The sequence below is a fragment of the Anomalospiza imberbis genome, unplaced genomic scaffold (assembly GCF_031753505.1).
Source record: "Anomalospiza imberbis isolate Cuckoo-Finch-1a 21T00152 unplaced genomic scaffold, ASM3175350v1 scaffold_43, whole genome shotgun sequence".
In the NCBI taxonomy this organism is placed as follows: Eukaryota; Metazoa; Chordata; class Aves; order Passeriformes; family Viduidae; genus Anomalospiza; species Anomalospiza imberbis.
In genome coordinates, this window is record NW_027100039.1 from 334,618 (window position 1) to 355,259 (window position 20,642).

The following is a 20,642-nucleotide window of genomic DNA, read 5'->3' on the forward strand; positions in this document are numbered from 1 at the left end:
CCAGTGCCTCCCAGTAACCCCCAGTGCCCTCCCAGTAACACCCAGTGCCCTCCCAGTGCCCTCCCAGTGCCCTCCCAGTAACACCCAGTGCCTCCCAGTAACCCCCAGTGCCTCCCAGTGCCCTCCCAGTGCCCTCCCAGTAACCCCCAGTGCCCCCCAGTGCCCTCCCAGTGCCTCCCAGTAACCCCCAGTGCCTCCCAGTAACCCCCAGTGCCCTCCCAGTAACCCCCAGTGCCCCGCCCCCAAAAATCCCTCCCTCTTTAGCCACGCCCCCATGTTAGCAGCTGTCAATTATTTAGGCCACGCCCACCACCAGCCCCTCCCTCTTTAGCCACGCCCCCATGCTAATAACTATCAATTATTTAAGCCACGCCCACCAGCAGCCCCTCCCTCTTTAGCCACGCCCCCATGCTAGTAACTGTCAATTATTTAGGCCACGCCCACCAGCAGCCCCTCCCTCTTTAGCCACGCCCCCATGCTAGCAACTGTCAATTATTTAAGCCACGCCCACCAGCATCCCCTCCCTCTTTAGCCACGCCCCCATGCTAACAACTGTCAATATTTAGGCCACGCCCACCAGCAGCTCCTCCCCCTTTAGCCACGCCCCCATGCGAACAACTGTCAATATTTAGGCCACGCCCACCAGCAGCCCCTCCCTCTTTAGCCACGCCCCCATGCTAGCAGATGTCAGTTATTTAGGCCACGCCCAATGGCAATCCCTTGCCACTTGACCACGCCCACAAATTTGCTTATCTGCTTTGGCCACGCCCACAAAAACGGTCCCTGCGTTCAAGCCACGCCCATAAGCAGCTCCTCCCTTTTTAGCCACACCCACAAACCGCCATCACCTCTGGCCACGCCCACACCCCCGCCACTTTCCCTTGACCACGCCCACAAAAACCGGTCCCGCCGCTTTGACCACGCCCACCTCGGCGGCCCCGTCCCGCCAGCCAATAGGCCGCGCCCGCGATCAGCAGCGTCATGATGACGTCAGCGGCCACGAGCGCCGCGATTGGCCCCGGCCCCGGGAGGCAGCCGGAACATTCTGGAAAAGGGGGCGGGGTCACCTGGTGACGTCACCGCGACCCCGCCGTGACCCCGAGCTGGGGGGGGAGGGGCCTCACCTGGATGGGCGGCGGCCGCTCCTGGGACCGGAAGTGAGCGAGGGAGGGGGGGGCGGGGCTTGGATCAGCCCCTCCCCCCCTTCTGCCCCGCCCCTTTCCGCCCCTCCCTTTTAGGGAGGGGTCGAAAGGGCGGGGGAGGGGTAAAAATGGGTGGGGGAGGGGCTCGGGGGGTCCTCAGGGGGTGGGGGAGGGGCTCGGGGCGTGGGGGAGGGGCTCGGGGGGGTCCCCAGGGGTTGGGGGAGGGGCTAGAAGGTGGGGGAGGGGCTTTGGGTTGGGGTCCCCTGGGGTTGGAGGAGGGGCTCGGGGCGTGGGGGAGGGGCACAGGGGGGGGTCCCCAAGGGGAGGGGGAGGGGCTGAGGGGGGCGGGGGTCCCGGGGGTGGGGGAGGGGCCGACCCCACCCCTCCCCCACCCCCCCAATTTCTCCGCCATTCCCCTCCCCCACCCCAGGGCCCGGCCACTTCTTCTTTTGGGGGCGGGGCCCGGGGGTGGGGGAGGGGCGGGGGGGGTGGGGTGGGGGGGGTGGGGAGACCCTCAGGGTGGGGGAGGGGCGGGGAAGGGCCCCCCCGGGGAGGGGGAGGGGCCTCACCGAGCAGCAGGAGGACGAGGAGGCCGAGGGTCCCTGGGGGGGCCATGGCGGCGGTGGGGGAGGGGGAAGGGGCGGGGCCGGGTGTGGCAGCTCAGGCCACGCCCCCTCCGCGAGTCACGGCCTCTGATTGGGCGGCCCCGCCGCCCCGCCCCGAAACTCGTGACCGTCCCCCCCTTTCCCCAGAACTTCCCCATTTTGGGGTCCCTGCTCTAGCCACGCCCCTTGCCCAACAAGCCCCGCCCACTCGCCCGCAAGAGCCGCCTTTATTAAGCTCCGCCCCGCCTTTAAACCCCGCCCCCTTTTAACCGCGCGCGGCCCCTTTAAGGCTCCATGGGCGGGGCCCCCTTCGGCTCCGCCCACCGCCCTCTTCGATTGGCCGAATCAGCCGAGGGGCCCCCACCCGCGCGCTGATTGGCTCCGGCAGCGCGACTGAACCCGGAAGTCGCGCTCTGATTGGTCCAGCGCCGCGAGGCGGGAGTGAAGGAGGGGAGGAGGCGGGCGCTGATTGGTCCCCGCGTCACGTGGGGTGGGGGGCGTGGCTTGCGCGAGGCAGGGCGGGAAAGGCGCGGCCCTGAGGAGGCCCCGGGCGGACGCGACCACTGCGAGTGCGTGGCGGGGGGGGAAGGATTTGAGGGGTCCTGGGGGGGTTTTTGGGGGGATTTTGGGGGGGATTTGTGGTGGGGGGGGGTCCGAGGGGGTCCCCAGGGAGTTTGGGTAGGCCGGAGGGGGGGGGGGGATGGGAAGGAGCATGGGTGTTCCGGGGGGAGGTTGTTTGGGGGGGTCCGGGAGGGACCATTTTGGGGTTTTGGGGGGTCTTGAGGACATTTTGGGGGTCCGGGAGGGACCATTGGGGAGTTTTGGGGGGGATTTTGGGGGTCCAGGACGGACCATTTTGGGATTTGGGGGGGGGTTGGAGGGGATTTTGGGGGGTCTGGGCGGGACCATTTTGGGGTTTGGGCGGGATTTGGGGGGGTTTTGGGGGTCTGGGAGGGACCATTTTGGGATGTGGGGGGTTTTTGGGGGGTCCGGGAGGGGCCATTTTGGGATTTGGGGGGTCTTGAGGACATTTTGGGGGTCCGGGAGGGACCATTGGGGAGGTTTGGGGGGGATTTTGGGGTCTTGGGGGGGTTTTGGGGGTCTGGGAGGGACCATTTTGGGATTTGGGGGGGATTTGGGGGGGATTTTGGGGGTCTGTGAGGGACCATTTTGGGATTTGGGGGGGATTTGGGGGGTTTTGGAAGGTCTGGCAGGGGCCAATGGGGAGTTTTGGGGGGGATTTGGGGGGTCTTGGGGGGGTTTTGGGGGTCCGGGAGGGACCATTTTGGGATTTGGGGGGGATTTTGGGGGTTTTGAGGGTCTGGGAGGGACCATTTTGGGAGGTTTGGGGGGGATTTTGGGGGTCTTGGGGGGGTTTTGGGGGTCTGGGAGGGACCATTTTGGGATTTGGGGGGGGTTTTGGGGGTTCCTGAGGGGGTTTGGGGGCACTGGAAGAGACCATTGGGGAGTTTTGGGGGGGATTTTGGGGGTCTTGAGGGGGGTTTTGGGGGTCTGGGAGGGACCATTTTGGGATTTGGGGGGGATTTGGGGGGTCTGGGAGGGACCATTTTGGGATTTTGGGGGGATTTTGGGGGTCCGGGAGGGACCATTTTGGGATTTGGGGGGGTTTTGGGGGTCCGGGCAGCAGCATTTGGGATTTGGAGGGGATTTGGGGGGTCTGGGAGGGACCATTTTGGGATTTGGGGGGGTTTTGGGGGTCTGGGAGGGACCAATTTGGGATTTGAGGGGGATTTTGGGGGTCCGGGCGGGACCATTTTGGGATTTGGGGGGGATTTTGGGGGGTCTGGGAGGGACCATTGGGGATTTGGGGGGGTTTTGGGGGTCCGGGCGGGACCATTTTGGGATTTGGGGGGGATTTGGGGGGTCTGGGAGGGACCATTTTGGGGTTTGGGCGGGTTTTGGGGGTCTGGGAGGGACCATTTTGGGATTTGGGGGGGTTTTGGGGGTCCGGGAGGGACCATTTTGGGGTTTGGGCCGGATTTGGGGGGGTTTTGGGGGTCTGGGCAGGACCATTTTGGGATTTGGGGGGGATTTTGGGGGTCTTGGGGGGGTTTTGGGGGTCTGGGAGGGACCATTTTGGGATTTGGGGGGGTTTTGGGGGTCCGGGCGGGACCATTTTGGGATTTGGGGGGGATTTTGGGGGTTCCTGAGGGGGTTTGGGATTTTCCGAGCGGGTTTTGGGCGATCCCAGGTGGATTTGGGGGTTCCCAGGTGGAATTTTGGGGTTCCAAGGTGGAATTTTGGGGTTCCCAGTGGATTTTGGGCGATCCCAGGTGGAATTTTGGGGTTCCCAAGTGGATTTTGTGTGATCCCGGGTGGAATTTTGGGGGCTCCCAGTGGATTTTGGGTGATCCCGGGTGGAATTTTGGGGTTCCCAGTGGATTTGGGGTTCCCAAGTCGATTTTGGGTGGTTTTGTGTGGAATTTTGGGGTTCCCAGTGGATTTTGGTTGATTCCGGGTGAAATTTTGGGGTTCCCAGTGGATTTTGGGTGATCCCGGGTGGAATTTTGGGGTTTTCTGAGCAGATTTTGGGGTTCCCAGTGGATTTTGTGCAATCCTGGGTGGAATTTTGGGGTTTTCTGAGGGGATTTTGGGTTCCCAAGTGGATTTTGGGCGATCCCGGGTGGAATTTTGGGGGTTCCCGGTGGATTTTGGGTGATCCCGGGTGGAATTTTGGGGTTCCCAGTGGATTTTGGGTGATCCCAGGTGGAATTTTGGGGTTCCCAGTGGATTTTGGGTGATCCCAGGAGGAACTTTGGGGTTCCCAGTGGATCTGGGGAGGTTCCAGGTGGATTTGGGGTTCGCTGAGTGGATTTTGGGTGGTTTTGGTTGATCCCGGGTGGAATTTTGGGGTTTTCTGAGGGGATTTTGGGGTTCCCAAGTGGATTTTGGTTGATCCCGGGTGGAATTTTGGGGTTCCCGGTGGATTTTGGGCGATCCCAGGTGGAATTTTGGGGTTCCCAGTGGATTTTGGGGGTTCCCAGGTGGAATTTTGGGGTTCCAAGGTGGAATTTTGGGGTTCCCAGTGGATTTTGTGCAATCCCGGGTGGAATTTTGGGGTTCCAAGGTGGAATTTTGGGGTTCCCGGTGGATTTTGGGTGATCCCAGGTGGAATTTTGGGATTCCCAGTGGATCTGGGGAGGTTCCAGGTGGATTTGGGGTTCGCTGAACGGATTTTGGGTGGTTTGGGGTGATCCTGGGTGGAATTTTGGGGTTTTCTGAGCGGATTTTGGGGTTCCCTGTGGATTTTGGGTTATCCCAGGAGGAATTTTGGGGTTCCCTGTGAATTTTGGGTTATCCCGGGTGGAATTTTGGGTTTCCCTGTGGATTTTGGGTTATCCCAGGAGGAATTTTGGGGTTCCCAGTGGATTTTGGGTGGTTTTGTGTGGAAGTTTTGGGGTTCCCAGTGGATTTTGGGTTATCCCAGGTGGAATTTTGGGGTTCCCAAGTGGATTTTGGGTTATCCCAGGTGGAATTTTTGGGTTCCCAGTGGATCTGGGGAGGTTCCAGGTGGATTTGGGGTTTGCTGAGCGGATTTTGGGTGGTTTTGTGTGGAATTTTGGGGTTCCCAGTGGATTTTGGGCGATCCTGGGTGGAATTTTGGGGTTCCCAGTGGATTTTGGGGTTCCTGGTGGATTTTGGGTGATCCCGGGTGGAATTTTGGGGTTCCCAGTGGATTTTGGGCGATCCCGGGTGGAATTTTGGAGTTCCCAGTGGATTTTGGGCGATCCCGGGTGGAATTTTGGGGTTCCAAGGTGGAATTTTGGGGTTCCCGGTGGATTTTGGGTGATCCCAGGAGGAATTTTGGGGTTTTCTGAGGGGATTTTGGGGTTCCCAAGTGGATTTTGTGCGATCCCGGGTGGATTTTTGGGGTTCCCGGTGGATTTTGGGTTATCCCAGGTGGAATTTTAGGGTTCCCAGTGGATTTTGGGTGGTTTTGTGTGGAATTTTGGGGTTCCCTGTGGATTTTGGGCGATCCCAGGTGGAATTTTGGGGTTCCCAGTGGATCTGGGGAGGTTCCAGGTGGATTTGGGGTTCGCTGAGTGGATTTTGGGTGGTTTGGGGTGATCCTGGGTGGAATTTTGGGGTTCCCAGTGGATTTTGGGCGATCCCGGGTGGAATTTTGGGGTTCCAAGGTGGAATTTTGGGGTTCCCGGTGGATTTTGGGCGATCCCAGGTGGAATTTTGGGGTTTTCTGAGGGAATTTTGGGTGATCCCAGGTGGAATTTTGGGATTCCCAGTGGATTTTGGGTGATCCCAGGAGGAATTTTGGGGTTCCCAAGTGGATTTTGTGTGATCCCAGGTGGAATTTTGGGGTTCCCAAGTGGATTTTGGGCGATCCCGGGTGGAATTTTGGGGTTCCCAGTGGATTTTGGGTGATCCCGGGTGGAATTTTGGGGTTCCCAGTGGATCTGGGGAGCTTCCAGGTGGATTTGGGGTTCGCTGAGTGGATTTTGAGTGGTTTGGGGTGATCCCGGGTGGAATTTTGGGGTTCCCAGTGGATTTTGGTTGATCCCGGGCGGAATTTTGGGGTTCCCAAGTGGATTTTGTGCGATCCCGGGTGGAATTTTAGGGTTCCAAGGTGGAATTTTGGGGTTCCCGGTGGATTTTGGGTGATCCCGGGTGGAATTTCGGGGTCCCCAGTGCATTTTGTTCGATCCTGGGTGGAATTTTGGGGTTCCCTGTGAATTTTGGGTGGTTTTGTGTGGAAGTTTTGGGGTTCCCAGTGGATTTTGGGTTATCCCAGGTGGAATTTTGGGGTTCCCAAGTGGATTTTGGGTTATCCCGGGTGGAATTTTGGGGTTCCCAGTGGATCTGGGGAGGTTCCAGGTGGATTTGGGGTTTGCTGAGCGGATTTTGGGTGGTTTTGTGTGGAATTTTGGGGGTTCCCAGTGGATTTTGGGTTATCCCGGTTGGAATTTTGGGGGTTCCCAGTGGATTTTGGGTGATCCCGGGTGGAATTTTGGGGTTCCAAGGTGGAAGTTTGGGGTTCCCGGTGGATTTTGGGTGATCCCAGGAGGAATTTTGGGGTTTTCTGAGGGGATTTTGGGGTTCCCAAGTGGATTTTGTGTGATCCCGGGTGGAACTTTGGGGTTCCCAGTGGATTTTGGTTGATCCCGGGTGGAATTTTGGGGTTCCCAGTGGATTTTGGGTGGTTTTGTGTGGAATTTTTGGGTTCCCGGTGGATCTGGGGAGGTTCCAGGTGGATTTGGGGTTTGCTGAGCGGATTTTGGGTGGTTTTGTGTGGAATTTTGGGGTTCCCCGGTGGATTTTGGGTTATCCCAGGTGGAATTTTAGGGTTCCCAGTGGATTTTGGGTGGTTTTGTGTGGAATTTTGGGGTTCCCGGTGGATCTGGGGAGCTTCCAGGCGGATTTGGGGTTCTCTGAGCTGATTTTGGGGTGGCTTTCCCCCCTCCCAGGCGCCGTTCGCGCCGTTCCCGCCGGGATTTCTCTCTCCCCGAGCGGGTTTTTTTCCCGATCCCGTCCCGAATTTGGGGGAGTTTTGGGGGATTTTTGGGGGATTTTTGGGGTTCCCCCTCCCCAGTTCCCCGTTTTCTCCTCCGCAGGCCATGCCTCCCCCTCGCTGCAGCCGCTGCCCGCTGCCCTCGGCGCTGCTGCGCTCGCGCTCGCTGCTCCCGTTCTGCCGCCGCTGCTTCCTCAGCGCCTTCGAGGCCGAGGTCCTGCAGGCGCTGCTGCAGCCCGGGCCCGGCCCTGCACCCCAAAACTGGGGCCTCGCGCCCCAAAATCCCGGGGTTCCGCCCCAAAAACCTGAGGTTCCGCCTCATAACCCCCAAAATCCCGGGGTTCCACCCCAAAACTGGGGCCTTGCGCCCCAAAATCCCGGGGTTCCACCCCAAAAACCCGGGGTTGCGCCCCAGAATATCCAAAATCCCGGGGTTCCACCCCAAAATCCCGGGGTTCCACCCCAAAAACCCGAGGTTCCGCCTCATAACCCCCAAAATCCTGGGGTTCCACCCCAAAAACCCGAGGTTCTGCCTCATAACCCCCAAAATCCCGGGGTTCTGCCCCAAAACTGGGGCCTTGCGCCCCAAAATCCCGGGGTTCCACCCCAAAAACCTGAGGTTCTGCCTCGTAACCCCCAAAATCTCGGGGTTCCACCCCAAAAACCCGGGGTTCCATCCCAAAATCTCGGGGTTCCACCCCAAAAACCCGAGGTTCTGCCTCATAACCCCCAAAATCCCGGGGTTCCACCCCAAAATCCCGGGGTTCCACCCCAAAAACCCGGGGTTGCGCCCCAGAATATCCAAAATCCCGGGGTTCTGCCCCAAAATCCCGGGGTTCCACCCCAAAATCCCGGGGTTCCGCCCCAAAAACCCGGGGTTCTGCCTCATAACCCCCAAAATCCCGGGGTTCCACCCCAAAAACCCGGGGTTCCATCCCAAAATCCCGGGGTTCCACCCCAAAAAGCCGAGGTTCCGCCTCATAACCCCCAAAATCCCGGGGTTCCACCCCAAAATTCTGGGGGTCCACGCCAAGAATGTGGCGTTCTACCCCAAAACCCCAGGATTTCATCTCAAAACTTTGGGATTTCAGCTCCAAACTTTGGGATTTCATCCCAAAATCCCGAGATTCCGCCTGAAAACCCCGGAATTTCCCCCCAAAACCCCGCAATTTCCCCCCAAAACCCCCAGAATTTCGGGATTTCACCCCAAAACCCCACAATTTCCCCCCAAAACCCCCAGAATTTCGGGATTTCCCCCCAGAATTCCAAGATTTCCCCCCAGAATTTCGAGATTTCCCCCCAGAATTCCGAGATCTCCCCCCACAATTTCGGGATTTCCCCCCAAAACCCCCAGAATTTCGGGATTTCACCCCAAAACCCCACAATTTCCCCCCAAAACCCCCAGAATTTCAGGATTTCCCCCCAAAACCCCAAGAATTTTGAGATTTCCCCCCAGAATTTCGAGATTTCCCCCCAGAATTCTGAGATTTCCCCCCAAAACCCCCAGGATTTCGGGATTTCCCCCCAGAATTCTGGGATTTCCCCCCAGAATTCCGAGATTTCCCCCCAGAACCCCACAATTTCCCCCCAAAACCCCCAGGATTTCGGGATTTCCCCCCAGAATTTTGGGATTTCCCCCCAAAACCCCCAGAATTTCGAGATTTCCCCCCACAATTTCGGGATTTCCCCCCAAAACCCCAAGAATTTCGAGATTTCCCCCCAGAATTCCGGGATTTCCCCCCAAAACCCCCAGGATTTCGCGATTTCTCCCCAGAATTTCGCGATTTCCCCCCAGAATCCCGCAATTTCCCCCCAGAATCCCGCAATTTCCCCCCAGAATCCCGCGATTTCCCCCCGGAATTCCGCGACTCCCCCCCGTAATTCCGCCACCTCCCCCCGTAATTCCGCTACCCGCCGCCCTCCCGCCGCCGCCCCGCCGCCGGGCGCGCTCCCTCTGGCCGGGCGCGCCGTGGCCGTGGCCGCCTCGGGGGGCAAGGACTCCACGGTGCTCGCCCACCTGCTGGCCCGGCTGAACGGCGGCCGGCGGCTAGGGCTGCGGCTCGCGCTGCTGGCCGTGGACGAGGGCATCGCGGGCTACCGGGACGAGGCGCTGCGGGCGGTGCGGGCGGCCGGCGCGGCGCTGGCGCTGCCGCTGGCCGTGGTGTCGCACCGGGAGCTGTTCGGCTGGGCCGTGGACCAGCTGGGCGCGGCGCTGGGCGGGCGCAGCCGGTGCACGGCGTGCGGCGTGTTCCGCCGGCAGGCGCTGGAGCGGGCGGCGCGGGAGATGGGCGCCGACTGGATCGCGACGGGTGAGCGGAGGGAGGGACTGGGTTATACTGGGAGGGACTGGGAGGGACTGGGATGGACTGGGAGGGAACTGGGATGGACTGGGAGGGACTGGGAGCAAACTGGGATGGACTGGGAGGGACTGGGATATACTGGGATAGACTGGGATGGACTGGGAGTGAACTGGGAGGGACTGGGATGGACTGGGAGGGAACTGGGTTATACTGGGTTATACTGGGAGGAACTGGGAGTGAACTGGGAGGGGACTGGGATGGACTGGGATATACTGGGAGGGACTGGGTTATACTGGGAGGGACTGGGAGGGACTGGGAGTGAACTGGGAGGGACTGGGATGGACTGGGAGGCACTGGGAGGGAACTGGGATGGACTGGGAGGCACTGGGATGAACTGGGAGGGACTGGGATGAACTGGGAGTGAACTGGGAGGGACTGGGAGGCACTGGGATAAACTGGGAGGGACTGGGATATACTGGGAGGGACTGGAATAAACTGGGAGGGACTGGGATAAACTGGGAGGGACTGGGAGCAAACTGGGATGGACTGGGAGGGACTGGGAGGGACTGGGATAAACTGGGATATACTGGGAGGGACTGGGATAGACTGGGAGTGAACTGGGATGGACTGGGATGGACTGGGAGGGACTGGGATGGACTGGGAGGGACTGGGATGAACTGGGATGAACTGGGATGGACTGGGAGTGAACTGGGATGGACTGGGAGGGACTGGGATGGACTGGGAGGCACTGGGATAAACTGGGAGGGACTGGGTTATACTGGGATAGACTGGGAGGGACTGGGATGAACTGGGAGGGACTGGGATGGACTGGGAGGGAACTGGGTTATACTGGGAGGGACTGGGATGAACTGGGAGGGACTGGGATCAAACTGGGAGGGACTGGGAGCGAACTGGGATGGACTGGGATGGACTGGACTGGGAGGGGACTGGGATATACTGGGATATACTGGGAGGGACTGGGCTAATCTGGGATGGACTGGGATGAACTGGGAGTGAACTGGGAGGGACTGGGAGGCACTGGGATAAACTGGGAGGGACTGGGAGGGACTGGGATGAACTGGGATGGACTGGGACGGACTGGGAGGGACTGGGAGTGGGTTATACTGGGATATACTGGGAGGGAACTGGGATGGACTGGGATGGACTGGGAGGGACTGGGAGCGAACTGGGATATACTGGGAGGGACTGGGTTATACTGGGAGGGACTGGGATGGACTGGGATGGACTGGACTGGGATATACTGGGAGGGACTGGGTTATACTGGGATGGACTGGGATGGACTGGGATGAACTGAACTGGGATATACTGGGATGGACTGGGAGGGACTGGGGTGGACTGGGAGGGACTGGGAGTGGGTTATATTGGGTTATACTGGGAGGGACTGGGTTATACTGGGAGAGACTGGGATATACTGGGTTAGACTGGGAAGGACTGGGATCAAACTGGGATAAACTGGAATGAACTGGGAGGGACTGGGAGGGATTGGGAGGAGCTGTTGGCAATGATGGGTCACTGGTGGTCACTGGTGGTCACGTGTGGTCACTACTGGTCAGTGGTCACTGGTGGTCACTGGTCACTATTGGTCACCAGTGGTCACTGGTGGCCACATGTGGTCACTACTGGTCACTGGTGGTCACGTGTGGTCACCAGTGGTCACTGGTCACTATTGGTCACTGGTGGTCACTGGTGGTCACCACTGGTCACTGGTGGTCACTGGTCACCACTGGTCACTACTGGTCACAAGTGGTCACCAGCGGTCACTGGTCATTATTGGTCATTGGTGGTCACGTGTGGTCACCAGTGGTCACTCTTGGCCACTGCTGGTCTCTTTTGGCCACTGCTGGTCCCTCCCGGCCACTGCTGGTCCCTCCTGGCCACTGCTGGTCCCTCACGGTCACTGCTGGTCCCTCCTGGCCACTGCTGGTCCCTCTTGGCCACTGCTGGTCCCTCCTGGCCACTGCTGGTCCCTCCTGGCCACTGCTGGTCCCTCTTGGCCACTGCTGGTCCCTCCTGGCCACTGCTGGTCCCTCCCGGCCACTGCTGGTCCCTCCTGGCCACTGCTGGTCCCTCCTGGCCACTGCTGGTCACTTTTGGCCACTGCTGGTCCCTCCTGGCCACTGCTGGTCACTTTTGGCCACTGCTGGTCCCTGCTGGCCACTGCTGGTCCCTCCTGGCCACTGCTGGTCACTTTTGGCCACTGCTGGTCACTGCTGGCCACTGCTGGTCTCTTTTGGCCACTGCTGGTCCCTGCTGGCCACTGCTGGTCCCTCACGGTCACTGCTGGTCCCTCCTGGCCACTGCTGGTCCCTCTTGGCCACTGCTGGTCACTTTTGGCCACTGCTGGTCCCTCCTGGCCACTGCTGGTCACTTTTGGCCACTGCTGGTCCCTCCTGGCCACTGCTGGTCCCTCCTGGCCACTGCTGGTCCCTGCTGGCCACTGCTGGTCCCTCCTGGCCACTGCTGGTCCCTCCTGGCCACTGCTGGTCCCTGCTGGCCACTGCTGGTCCCTGCTGGCCACTGCTGGTCCCTCACGGTCACTGCTGGTCCCTCATGGCCACTGCTGGTCCCTCTTGGCCACTGCTGGTCCCTCCTGGCCACTGCTGGTCCCTCCTGGCCACTGCTGGTCCCTGCTGGCCACTGCTGGTCCCTCCTGGCCACTGCTGGTCCCTCCTGGCCACTGCTGGTCACTTTTGGCCACTGCTGGTCACTTTTGGCCACTGCTGGTCCCTCCTGGCCACTGCTGGTCACTTTTGGCCACTGCTGGTCACTCTTGGCCACTGCTGGTCCCTCCTGGCCACTGCTGGTCCCTCTTGGCCACTGCTGGTCCCTCCTGGCCACTGCTGGTCCCTGCTGGCCACTGCTGGTCCCTGCTGGCCACTGCTGGTCCCTCACGGTCACTCTGCTCCCCCAGGCCACAACGCCGACGACGTGGCCGAGACGGTGCTGATGAATTTCCTGCGCGGCGACGTGGCGCGGCTGCGGCGCGCGGCCAACGAGGCCTGGGGGGCCGCCAACGGGCCCTGGGGGGCCACCAACGGCACCGTGGCCACCGACGAGGCCTCGGGGGCTACCGCGGACGCCAGCGGGGCCACCGATGTCAGCGGGGCTACCGATGAGGCCGCCGCGGCCACCGACAGGACGGTGGCCACCAATGAGGTTTCGGGAGCCACCAACGAGGCCAGCACGGTCAACGAGGCCGTTGTGGCCACCAACGCGGTCAACGCGGCCGATGACAACAACGTGGCCACCGGGAGCTCTGGGGAGGTTCGTCCGCCCTCGGTGGCCTCCGGTGGCCCAACGGAAGCCAACGATGGCCAAAGGAAAGTCTTGGGAGAGCCAAGGGATTGTCGGAAAACGCCAACGGAATTCTGGGGAAACTCGACGGAAATTTGGGAAAAGTCAACGGAATTCCGGGAGAGCTCAAGGCGAGCCAAGGAGGAGCCAACGGAAGCCAAGGAGAAGCCAACGGAAGCCAAGGAGAAGCCAACGGAAGCCAAGGAGAAGCCAACGGAAGCCAAGGAGAAGCCAACGGAAGCCAAGGAGAAGCCAACGGAAGCCAAGGAGAAGTCAACGGAACCATGGGAAAATTGGACAAAACCCAAGGAGAACCCAACGGAACCCTTGGAGAACCCAACGGAACCCTTGGAGAACCCAACGGAACCCTTGGAGAACCCAACGGAACCCTTGGAGAAGTCAACGGAACCCAACGAGAACTCAAGGAAACCCAAGAAGATCCCAACCAAACCCAACGATGACCCAACCAAACCCAACGAGAACCCAACCAAACCCAACGAGAACCCAACGGAACCCAACGAGAACCCAACCAAACCCAACGAGAACCCAACGAAACCCAACAAGAACCCAACCAAACCCAACGAGAACCCAATGGAACCCAACGAGAACCAAACCAAACCCAAGAAGAACCCAACCAAACCCAACGACGGCCCAACGAAACCCAACGAGAACCCAACCAAACCCAACGATGACCCAATGAAACTCAACAACGACCCAACCAAACCCAACAATGACCCAACGGAACCCAATGACGACCCAACCAAACCTAACGAGAACCCAACGAAACCCAACGATGACCCAACCAAACCCAACGATGACCCAACCAAACCCAACGAGAACCCAACCAAACCCAACGAGAACCCAACCAAACCCAACGATGACCCAACGGAACTCAACGAGAACTCAATGAAACCCAACAAGAACCCAACCAAACCCAATGACGACCCAATGGAATCCAACGAGAACCCAACGGAACCCAACGATGACCCAACGGAACCCAACGAGAACCCAACCAAACCCAACGAGAACCCAACGGAACCCAACGAGAACTCAAGGAAACCCAAGAAGATCCCAACCAAACCCAACGAGAACCCAACCAAACCCAACGAGAACCCAACCAAACCCAATGCCGACCCAACGGAACTCAACGAGAACTCAAGGAAGCCCAAGAAGATCCCAACCAAACCCAACAAGAACCCAACCAAACCCAACGACGACCCAACGGAACCCAATGAGAACCCAACCAAACCCAACAACGACCCAACCAAACCCAACGAGAACCCAACCAAACCCAACAAGAACCCAATGGAACCCAACGAAAACTCAAGGAAACCCAAGAAGATCCCAACCAAACCCAATGAGAACCCGACCAAACCCAACGACGACCCAACGGAACCCAACAAGAACCCAACCAAACCCAACAATGACCCAACAAAACCCAACGAGAACCCAACCAAACCCAACGAGAACTCAAGGAAGCCCAAGAAGAACCCAACGGAACCCAACGACGACCCAACGGAACCCAACGAGAACTCAAGGAAGCCCAAGAAGAACCCAACGGAACCCAACGACGACCCAACGGAACCCAACGAGAACTCAAGGAAGCCCAAGAAGATCCCGCCCAAACCCAAGAGGATCCCGAGCAAAGTCGCCGAGCCCCGGCGGAAGCCCGGCCCGGCGGCGCCGTGGCCGCCGGTGCCGCGGCTGAAGCCGCTGCGGCACGCGTCGCAGAAGGAGATCGTCCTCTACGCGCACTTCCTGGGGCTGCCCTACGCCAGCGCCGAGTGCCGGCACGCGCCGCTGGCCTTCCGCGGCCACCCGCGGGGCGCTGCTCAAGGAGCTGGAGGCCGCGCGGCCGGCGGCCGTGGCCGCGCTGGCCCACTCGGGCCGGCGGCTGGCCCTGGGGGCGGCGCCGGGGGCGGGGGCGGCGCCGGGGGCCTGCGGGCGCTGCGGCGCCGCGGCCAGCGGGGAGCTGTGCATGGCCTGCGTGCTGCTGGCCGCGCTGGACCGCGGCCGGCCCAAGCTGGCGCTGGGCAAGCGCGGCCTCAGGGTGGCTACCGAGGGCGGGAGGTGGGAGGGGGGCGGGGGCTACTGGGATGGGGGTGGTGGCCACTGGGAGGGTGGGCAAGGGGTTGGTGGCCACCCGAGCAAGGACATTGAGGGTGGCAATCAAGGGGTCGGTGGCCACCAGGATGGGGGTGGTGGCCACTGGGGTGGTGGGCAAGGGGTTGGTGGCCACCAAGATGAGGGTGGTGGCCACTGGGGTGGTGGTCAAGGGGTCGGTGGCCACCCAAGCAAGGACATTGAGGGTGGCAATCAAGGGGTCGGTGGCCACCAGGATGAGGGTGGTGGCCACTGGGGTGGTGGGCAAAGGGCTGGTGGCCACCAGGATGGGGGTGGTGGCCACTGGGGTGGTGGGCAAGGGGTCGGTGGCCACCAGGTTGGGGGTGGTGGCCACTGGGGTGGTGGGCAAGGGGTCGGTGGCCACCAGGATGGGGGTGGTGGCCACTGGGGTGGTGGGCAAAGGGCTGGTGGCCACCAGGATGAGGGTGGTGGCCACTGGGGTGGTGGTCAAGGGGTTGGTGGCCACCCGAGCAAGGACATTGAGGGTGGCAATCAAGGGGTCAGTGGCCACCAGGATGGGGGTGGTGGCCACTGGGGTGGTGGGCAAGGGGCTGGTGGCCACCAGGATGGGGGTGGTGGCTACTGGGAGGGTGGGCAAGGGGATTGTGGCTGTAGGGGTGGTGGTCGAGGGGTCGGTGGCCACCAGGATGGGGGTGGTGGCCACTGGGGTGGTGGTCGAGGGGTCGGTGGCCACCCAACAAAGGACACTGAAGGTGGCAGTCAAGGGGTCAGTGGCCACCAGGATGGGGGTGGTGGCCACTGGGGTGGTGGGCGAGGGGTCGGTGGCCACCAAGATGGGGGTGGTGGCCACTGGAGTGGTGGGCGAGGGGTCGGTGGCCACCAGGATGGGGGTGGTGGCCACTGGGGTGGTGGGCAAGGGGTCGGTGGCCACCAGGACGGGGGTGGTGGCTACTGGGAGGGTGGGCAAGGGGATTGTGGCTGTAGGGGTGGTGGGCAAGGGGTCGGTGGCCACCAGGATGGGGGTGGTGGCCACTGGGGTGGGGGGCGAGGGGTCGGTGGCCACCAGGATGGGGGTGGTGGCCACTGGGGTGGGGGGCGAGGGGTCGGTGGCCACCAGGATGGGGGTGGTGGCCACTGGGGTGGTGGTCAAGGGGCTGGTAGCCACCCGAGCAAGGACATTGAGGGTGGCAATCAAGGGGTCGGTGGCCACCAGGATGGGGGTGGTGGCCACTGGGGTGGTGGCCAAGGGGTCGGTGGCCACCAGGATGGGGATGGTGGCCACCGGCTGAGTGGACAAGGCTGCGGCGGCCACGGCAGCTGTGGCTGCAGGGCCGGTGGTCACGCGGCCAGCGGTCGCTCCGGCGGTGGCCACGGGGGTGGCGATGCCAACAGTAAGGGTGGCCACCACGGCCAGAGTTTCGGTGGCCACAGCAACTCCCAGGCCCCGAGTCTTGGTGGCCCCGATGACCACCAGGCTTTTGGTGGCCATGGTGACCACCAGGCTTTTGGTGGCCGTGGTGACCACCAGGCTTTTGTTGGCCATGGTGACCACCAGGCTTTTGTTGGCCATGGTGACCACCAGGCTTTTGTTGGCCATGGTGACCCCCAGGCTTTTGATGGCCCCGGTGGCCACCAGGCTTTTGGTGGCCCCGGTGACCACCAGGCTTTTGGTGGCCGTGGTGACCACCTGAGTGTTAGTAGCCATGGTGACCACCAGGCTTTTGGTGGCCGTGGTGACCACCTGAGTGTTAGTAGCCATGGTGACCACCAGGCTTTTGGTGGCCGTGGTGACCACCTGAGTGTTAGTGGCCATGGTGACCACCAGGCTTTCGGTGGCCCCGGTGACCACCAGGCTTTCGGTGGCCCCGGTGACCACCAGGCTTTCGGTGGCCGTGGTGACCCCCACGCTTTTGATGGCCGTGGTGACCACCAGGCTTTCGGTGGCCCCGATGACCACCAGGCTTTTGGTGGCCGTGGTGACCACCAGGCTTTTGTTGGCCATGGTGACCACCAGGCTTTTGATGGCCCTGGTGACCACCAGGCTTTTGTTGGCCCCGGTGGCCACCAGGCTTTCGGTGGCCGTGGTGACCACCTGAGTGTTAGTGGCCATGGTGACCACCAGGCTTTTGGTGGCCATGGTGACCCCCAGGCTTTTCATGGCCCCGGTGACCACCAGGCTTTTGGTGGCCGTGGTGACCACCTGAGTGTTAGTAGCCATGGTGACCACCAGGCTTTTGGTGGCCCCGATGACCACCAGGGTTTTGGTGGCCCCAATGACCACCAGGCGTTCGGTGGCCGTGGTGACCCCCAGGCTTTTGGTGGCCCTGGTGACCCCCAGGCTTTCGGTGGCCATGGTGACCACCAGGCTTTTGGTGGCCGTGGTGACCCCCACGCTTTTGGTGGCCACGGTGACCACCAGGCTTTTGTTGGCCACGATGACCCCCAGGCTCTCGGTGGCCGTGGTGACCACCGCGCTCGTAGCCCTGGTGGCCCGCGGCCGGCCGGGCCGGTGCGGGTGGAGCTGCAGGGCCGCGCCGGTCGCTCGGAGCGGCGCCGCCTGCGCGGCTTCGGCCACGCCCGGGCGGGGCTGGGCGACATCTGGGACTTCTGAGGGGACGACGGCGACGGCGCCGGCGCTGGGGACGGGTGGGGACGATTTTGGGAGATTTTGGGACAATTTTGGGGTTTTTTGGAAGATTTGGGATTTTTGGGATGATTTTGGGACGATTTTGGGAGATTTTGGGAGATTTTTGGGAGATTTGGGGACATTTTTGGGACATTTTGGGGACAATTTTGGGAGATTTGGGGTTTTTGGGACGATTTTGGGAGATTTTGGGGTTTTTGGGATGATTTTGGGACGATTTTGGGAGATTTGGGACAATTTTGGGGTTTTTTGGGACGATTTTGGGACGATTTTGGGGTTTTTTGGGACGATTTTGGGACAATTTTGGGGATTTGGGACGATTTTGGGAGATTTTGGGATGATTTTGGGATGATTTTGGGACGATTTTGGGAGATTTTGGGAGATTTTTGGGACAATTTCGGGACAATTTGGGGACATTTGGGGACATTTGGGGTTTTCAGGACGATTTTGGGAGATTTTGGGACGATTTTGGGAGATTTTGGGAGATTTTGGGACGATTTTGGGAGATTTGGGGTTTTTGGGATGATTTTGGGACATTTTTGGAACGATTTTGGGAGATTTGGGGTTTTCTGGACGATTTTGGGACAATTGGGATTTTTGGGACATTTTTGGGAGATTTGGGGTCATTTTTGGGAGATTTCTGGGATATTTTGGGGACAATTTTGGGGTTTTTGGGACGATTTTGGGACGATTTTGGGACAATTTTGGGACGATTTTGGGAGATTTTGGGGTTTTTTGGGATGATTTTGGGACATTTTTGGGACGATTTTGGGACGATTTTGGGGTTTTTGGGATGATTTTGGGACAATTTTGGGAGATTTTGGGACAATTTTGGGGTTTTTTGGGATGATTTTGGGACGATTTTGGGACGATTTTGGGACGATTTTGGGGTTTTTTGGGACGATTTTGGGACAATTGGGATTTTTGGGACATTTTTGGGAGATTTGGGGTCATTTTTGGGAGATTTCTGGGATATTTTGGGGACAATTTTGGGGTTTTTTGGGACGATTTTGGGACAATTTTGGGGTTTTTTGGGATGATTTTGGGACGATTTTGGGGTTTTGGGGACATTTTGGGGACGATTTTGGGACATTTTGGGGACGATTTTGGGACGATTTTGGGAGATTTTGGGGATTTCGGGACAATTTAGGGACGATTTTGGGAGATTTTGGGACAATTTTGGGGTTTTTTGGGACGATTTTGGGAGATTTGGGACGATTTTGGGAGATTTTGGGAGATTTTGGGAGATTTTGGGAGATTTGGGACGATTTTGGGAGATTTTGGGGTTTTTTGGGGACGGTTTGGGGACGATTTTGGGGATTTGGGACGATTTTGGGAGATTTTGGGCGATTTGGGACGATTTTGGGGTTTTTGGGATGATTTTGGGGTGATTTTGGGGTTTTTTGGGATGATTTTGGGACGATTTTGGGGTTTTTTGGGATGATTTTGGGACGATTTTGGGAGATTTTGGGGTTTTCGGGATGATTTTGGGACGATTTTGGGAGATTTGGGGTTTTTGGGATGATTTTGGGACGATTTTGGGGATTTCAGGACGATTTAGGGACGATTTTGGGAGATTTGGGGACATTTTTGGGATGATTTTGGGGTTTTTTGGGACGATTTTGGGAGATTTGGGGTTTTTGGGGACTATTTTGGGACTATTTTGGGACGATTTTGGGACGATTTTGGGAGATTTTGGGACAATTTTGGGGTTTTTTGGGACGATTTTGGGACAATTTTGGGGTTTTTTGGGATGATTTTGGGATGATTTTGGGAGATTTTGGGGATTTCGGGACGATTTTGGGGTTTTTTGGGATGATTTTGGGACGATTTTGGGAGATTTTGGGACGATTTTGGGACGATTTTGGGGTTTTTTGGGATGATTTTGGGACGATTTTGGGAGATTTGGGGTTTTCGGGACCTTTTTGGGAGGTTTTGGGACGATTTTGGGACGATTTTGGGGTTTTTTGGGATGATTTTGGGACATTTTTGGGACGATTTTGGGACAATTTTGGGGTTTTTTGGGATGATTTTGGGAGATTTTGGGGATTTCGGGACGATTTTGGGGTTTTTTTGGGATGATTTTGGGACGATTTTGGAGATTTTGGGACGATTTTGGGACGATTTTGGGGTTTTTTTGGGATGATTTTGGGACGATTTTGGGAGATTTGGGGTTTTCGGGACCTTTTTGGGAGGTTTTGGGACGATTTTGGGACGATTTTGGGGTTTTTTGGGATGATTTTGGGACATTTTTGGGACGATTTTGGGACAATTTTGGGGTTTTTTGGGATGATTTTGGGATGATTTTGGGAGATTTTGGGGATTTCGGGACGATTTTGGGGTTTTTTGGGGATGATTTTGGGACGATTTTGGGAGATTTTGGGACGATTTTGGGACGATTTTGGGGTTTTTTGGGATGATTTTGGGACGATTTTGGGAGATTTGGGGTTTTCGGGACCTTTTTGGGAGGTTTTGGGACGATTTTGGGACGATTTTGGGGTTTTTTGGGATGATTTTGGGACATTTTTGGGACGATTTTGGGACAATTTTGGGGTTTTTTGGGATGATTTTGGGATGATTTTGGGAGATTTTGGGGATTTCGGGACGATTTTGGGGTTTTTTGGGATGATTTTGGGACGATTTTGGGAGATTTTGGGACGATTTTGGGACGATTTTGGGGTTTTTTGGGATGATTTTGGGACGATTTTGGGAGATTTGGGGTTTTCGGGACCTTTTTGGGAGGTTTTGGGACGATTTTGGGACGATTTTGGGGTTTTTTGGGATGATTTTGGGACATTTTTGGGACGATTTTGTGACGATTTTGGGGTTTTTTGGGATGATTTTGGGACGATTTTGGGAGATTTGGGGTTTTCGGGACGATTTTGGGAGATTTTGGGACAATTTTGGGAGATTTGGGGTTTTTTGGGATGATTTTGGGACGATTTTGGGAGATTTGGGGTTTTCGGGACGATTTTGGGACAATTTTTGGGAGATTTGGGGACATTTTTGGGAGATTTGGGGTCATTTTTGGGAGATTTCTGGGATATTTTGGGGACAATTTTGGGG

General features: G+C 58.6%; 2 protein-coding genes across 2 annotated transcripts; one reads left to right on the forward strand and one right to left on the reverse strand.

Moving 5' to 3' along the window:
• Positions 1 to 1,755: 1,755 nt before the first annotated feature.
• LOC137466709 (uncharacterized) lies at positions 1,756 to 14,915 on the forward strand (the record flags this gene model as incomplete). Its single annotated transcript, XM_068178393.1, is given in 6 exon segments — positions 1,756 to 1,764; positions 2,174 to 2,316; positions 7,336 to 8,991; positions 9,153 to 9,541; positions 12,465 to 14,674; positions 14,676 to 14,915. Coding segments are annotated over 6 exon segments (4,647 nt in total), but the record flags the coding sequence as incomplete, so codon positions are not given.
• A 20-nt stretch (positions 14,916 to 14,935) lies between these two features.
• LOC137466710 (mucin-2-like) lies at positions 14,936 to 18,182 on the reverse strand. The gene is made up of 3 exons (XM_068178394.1): positions 18,163 to 18,182; positions 15,003 to 17,568; positions 14,936 to 14,959 (listed from the first exon to the last, which is right to left on the reverse strand). The coding sequence occupies exons 1-3, from the start codon at positions 18,180 to 18,182 to the stop codon at positions 14,936 to 14,938; spliced, it is 2,610 nt and encodes an 869-aa protein (XP_068034495.1).
• Positions 18,183 to 20,642: the final 2,460 nt, after the last annotated feature.

Coding starts and splice junctions, on each gene's coding strand:
- LOC137466710 (XM_068178394.1), bottom strand. CDS start 18,182: ATGTCCCAAAAATCCCAATT. Junction 17,569..18,162: donor ATGTCCCAAAAATCCCAATT/GTCCCAAAATCG, acceptor ACCCGTCCCCAG/CGCCGGCGCCGTCGCCGTCG. Junction 14,960..15,002: donor CCTTGATTGCCACCCTCAAT/GTCCTTGCTCGG, acceptor CCACCCTCCCAG/TGGCCACCACCCCCATCCCA.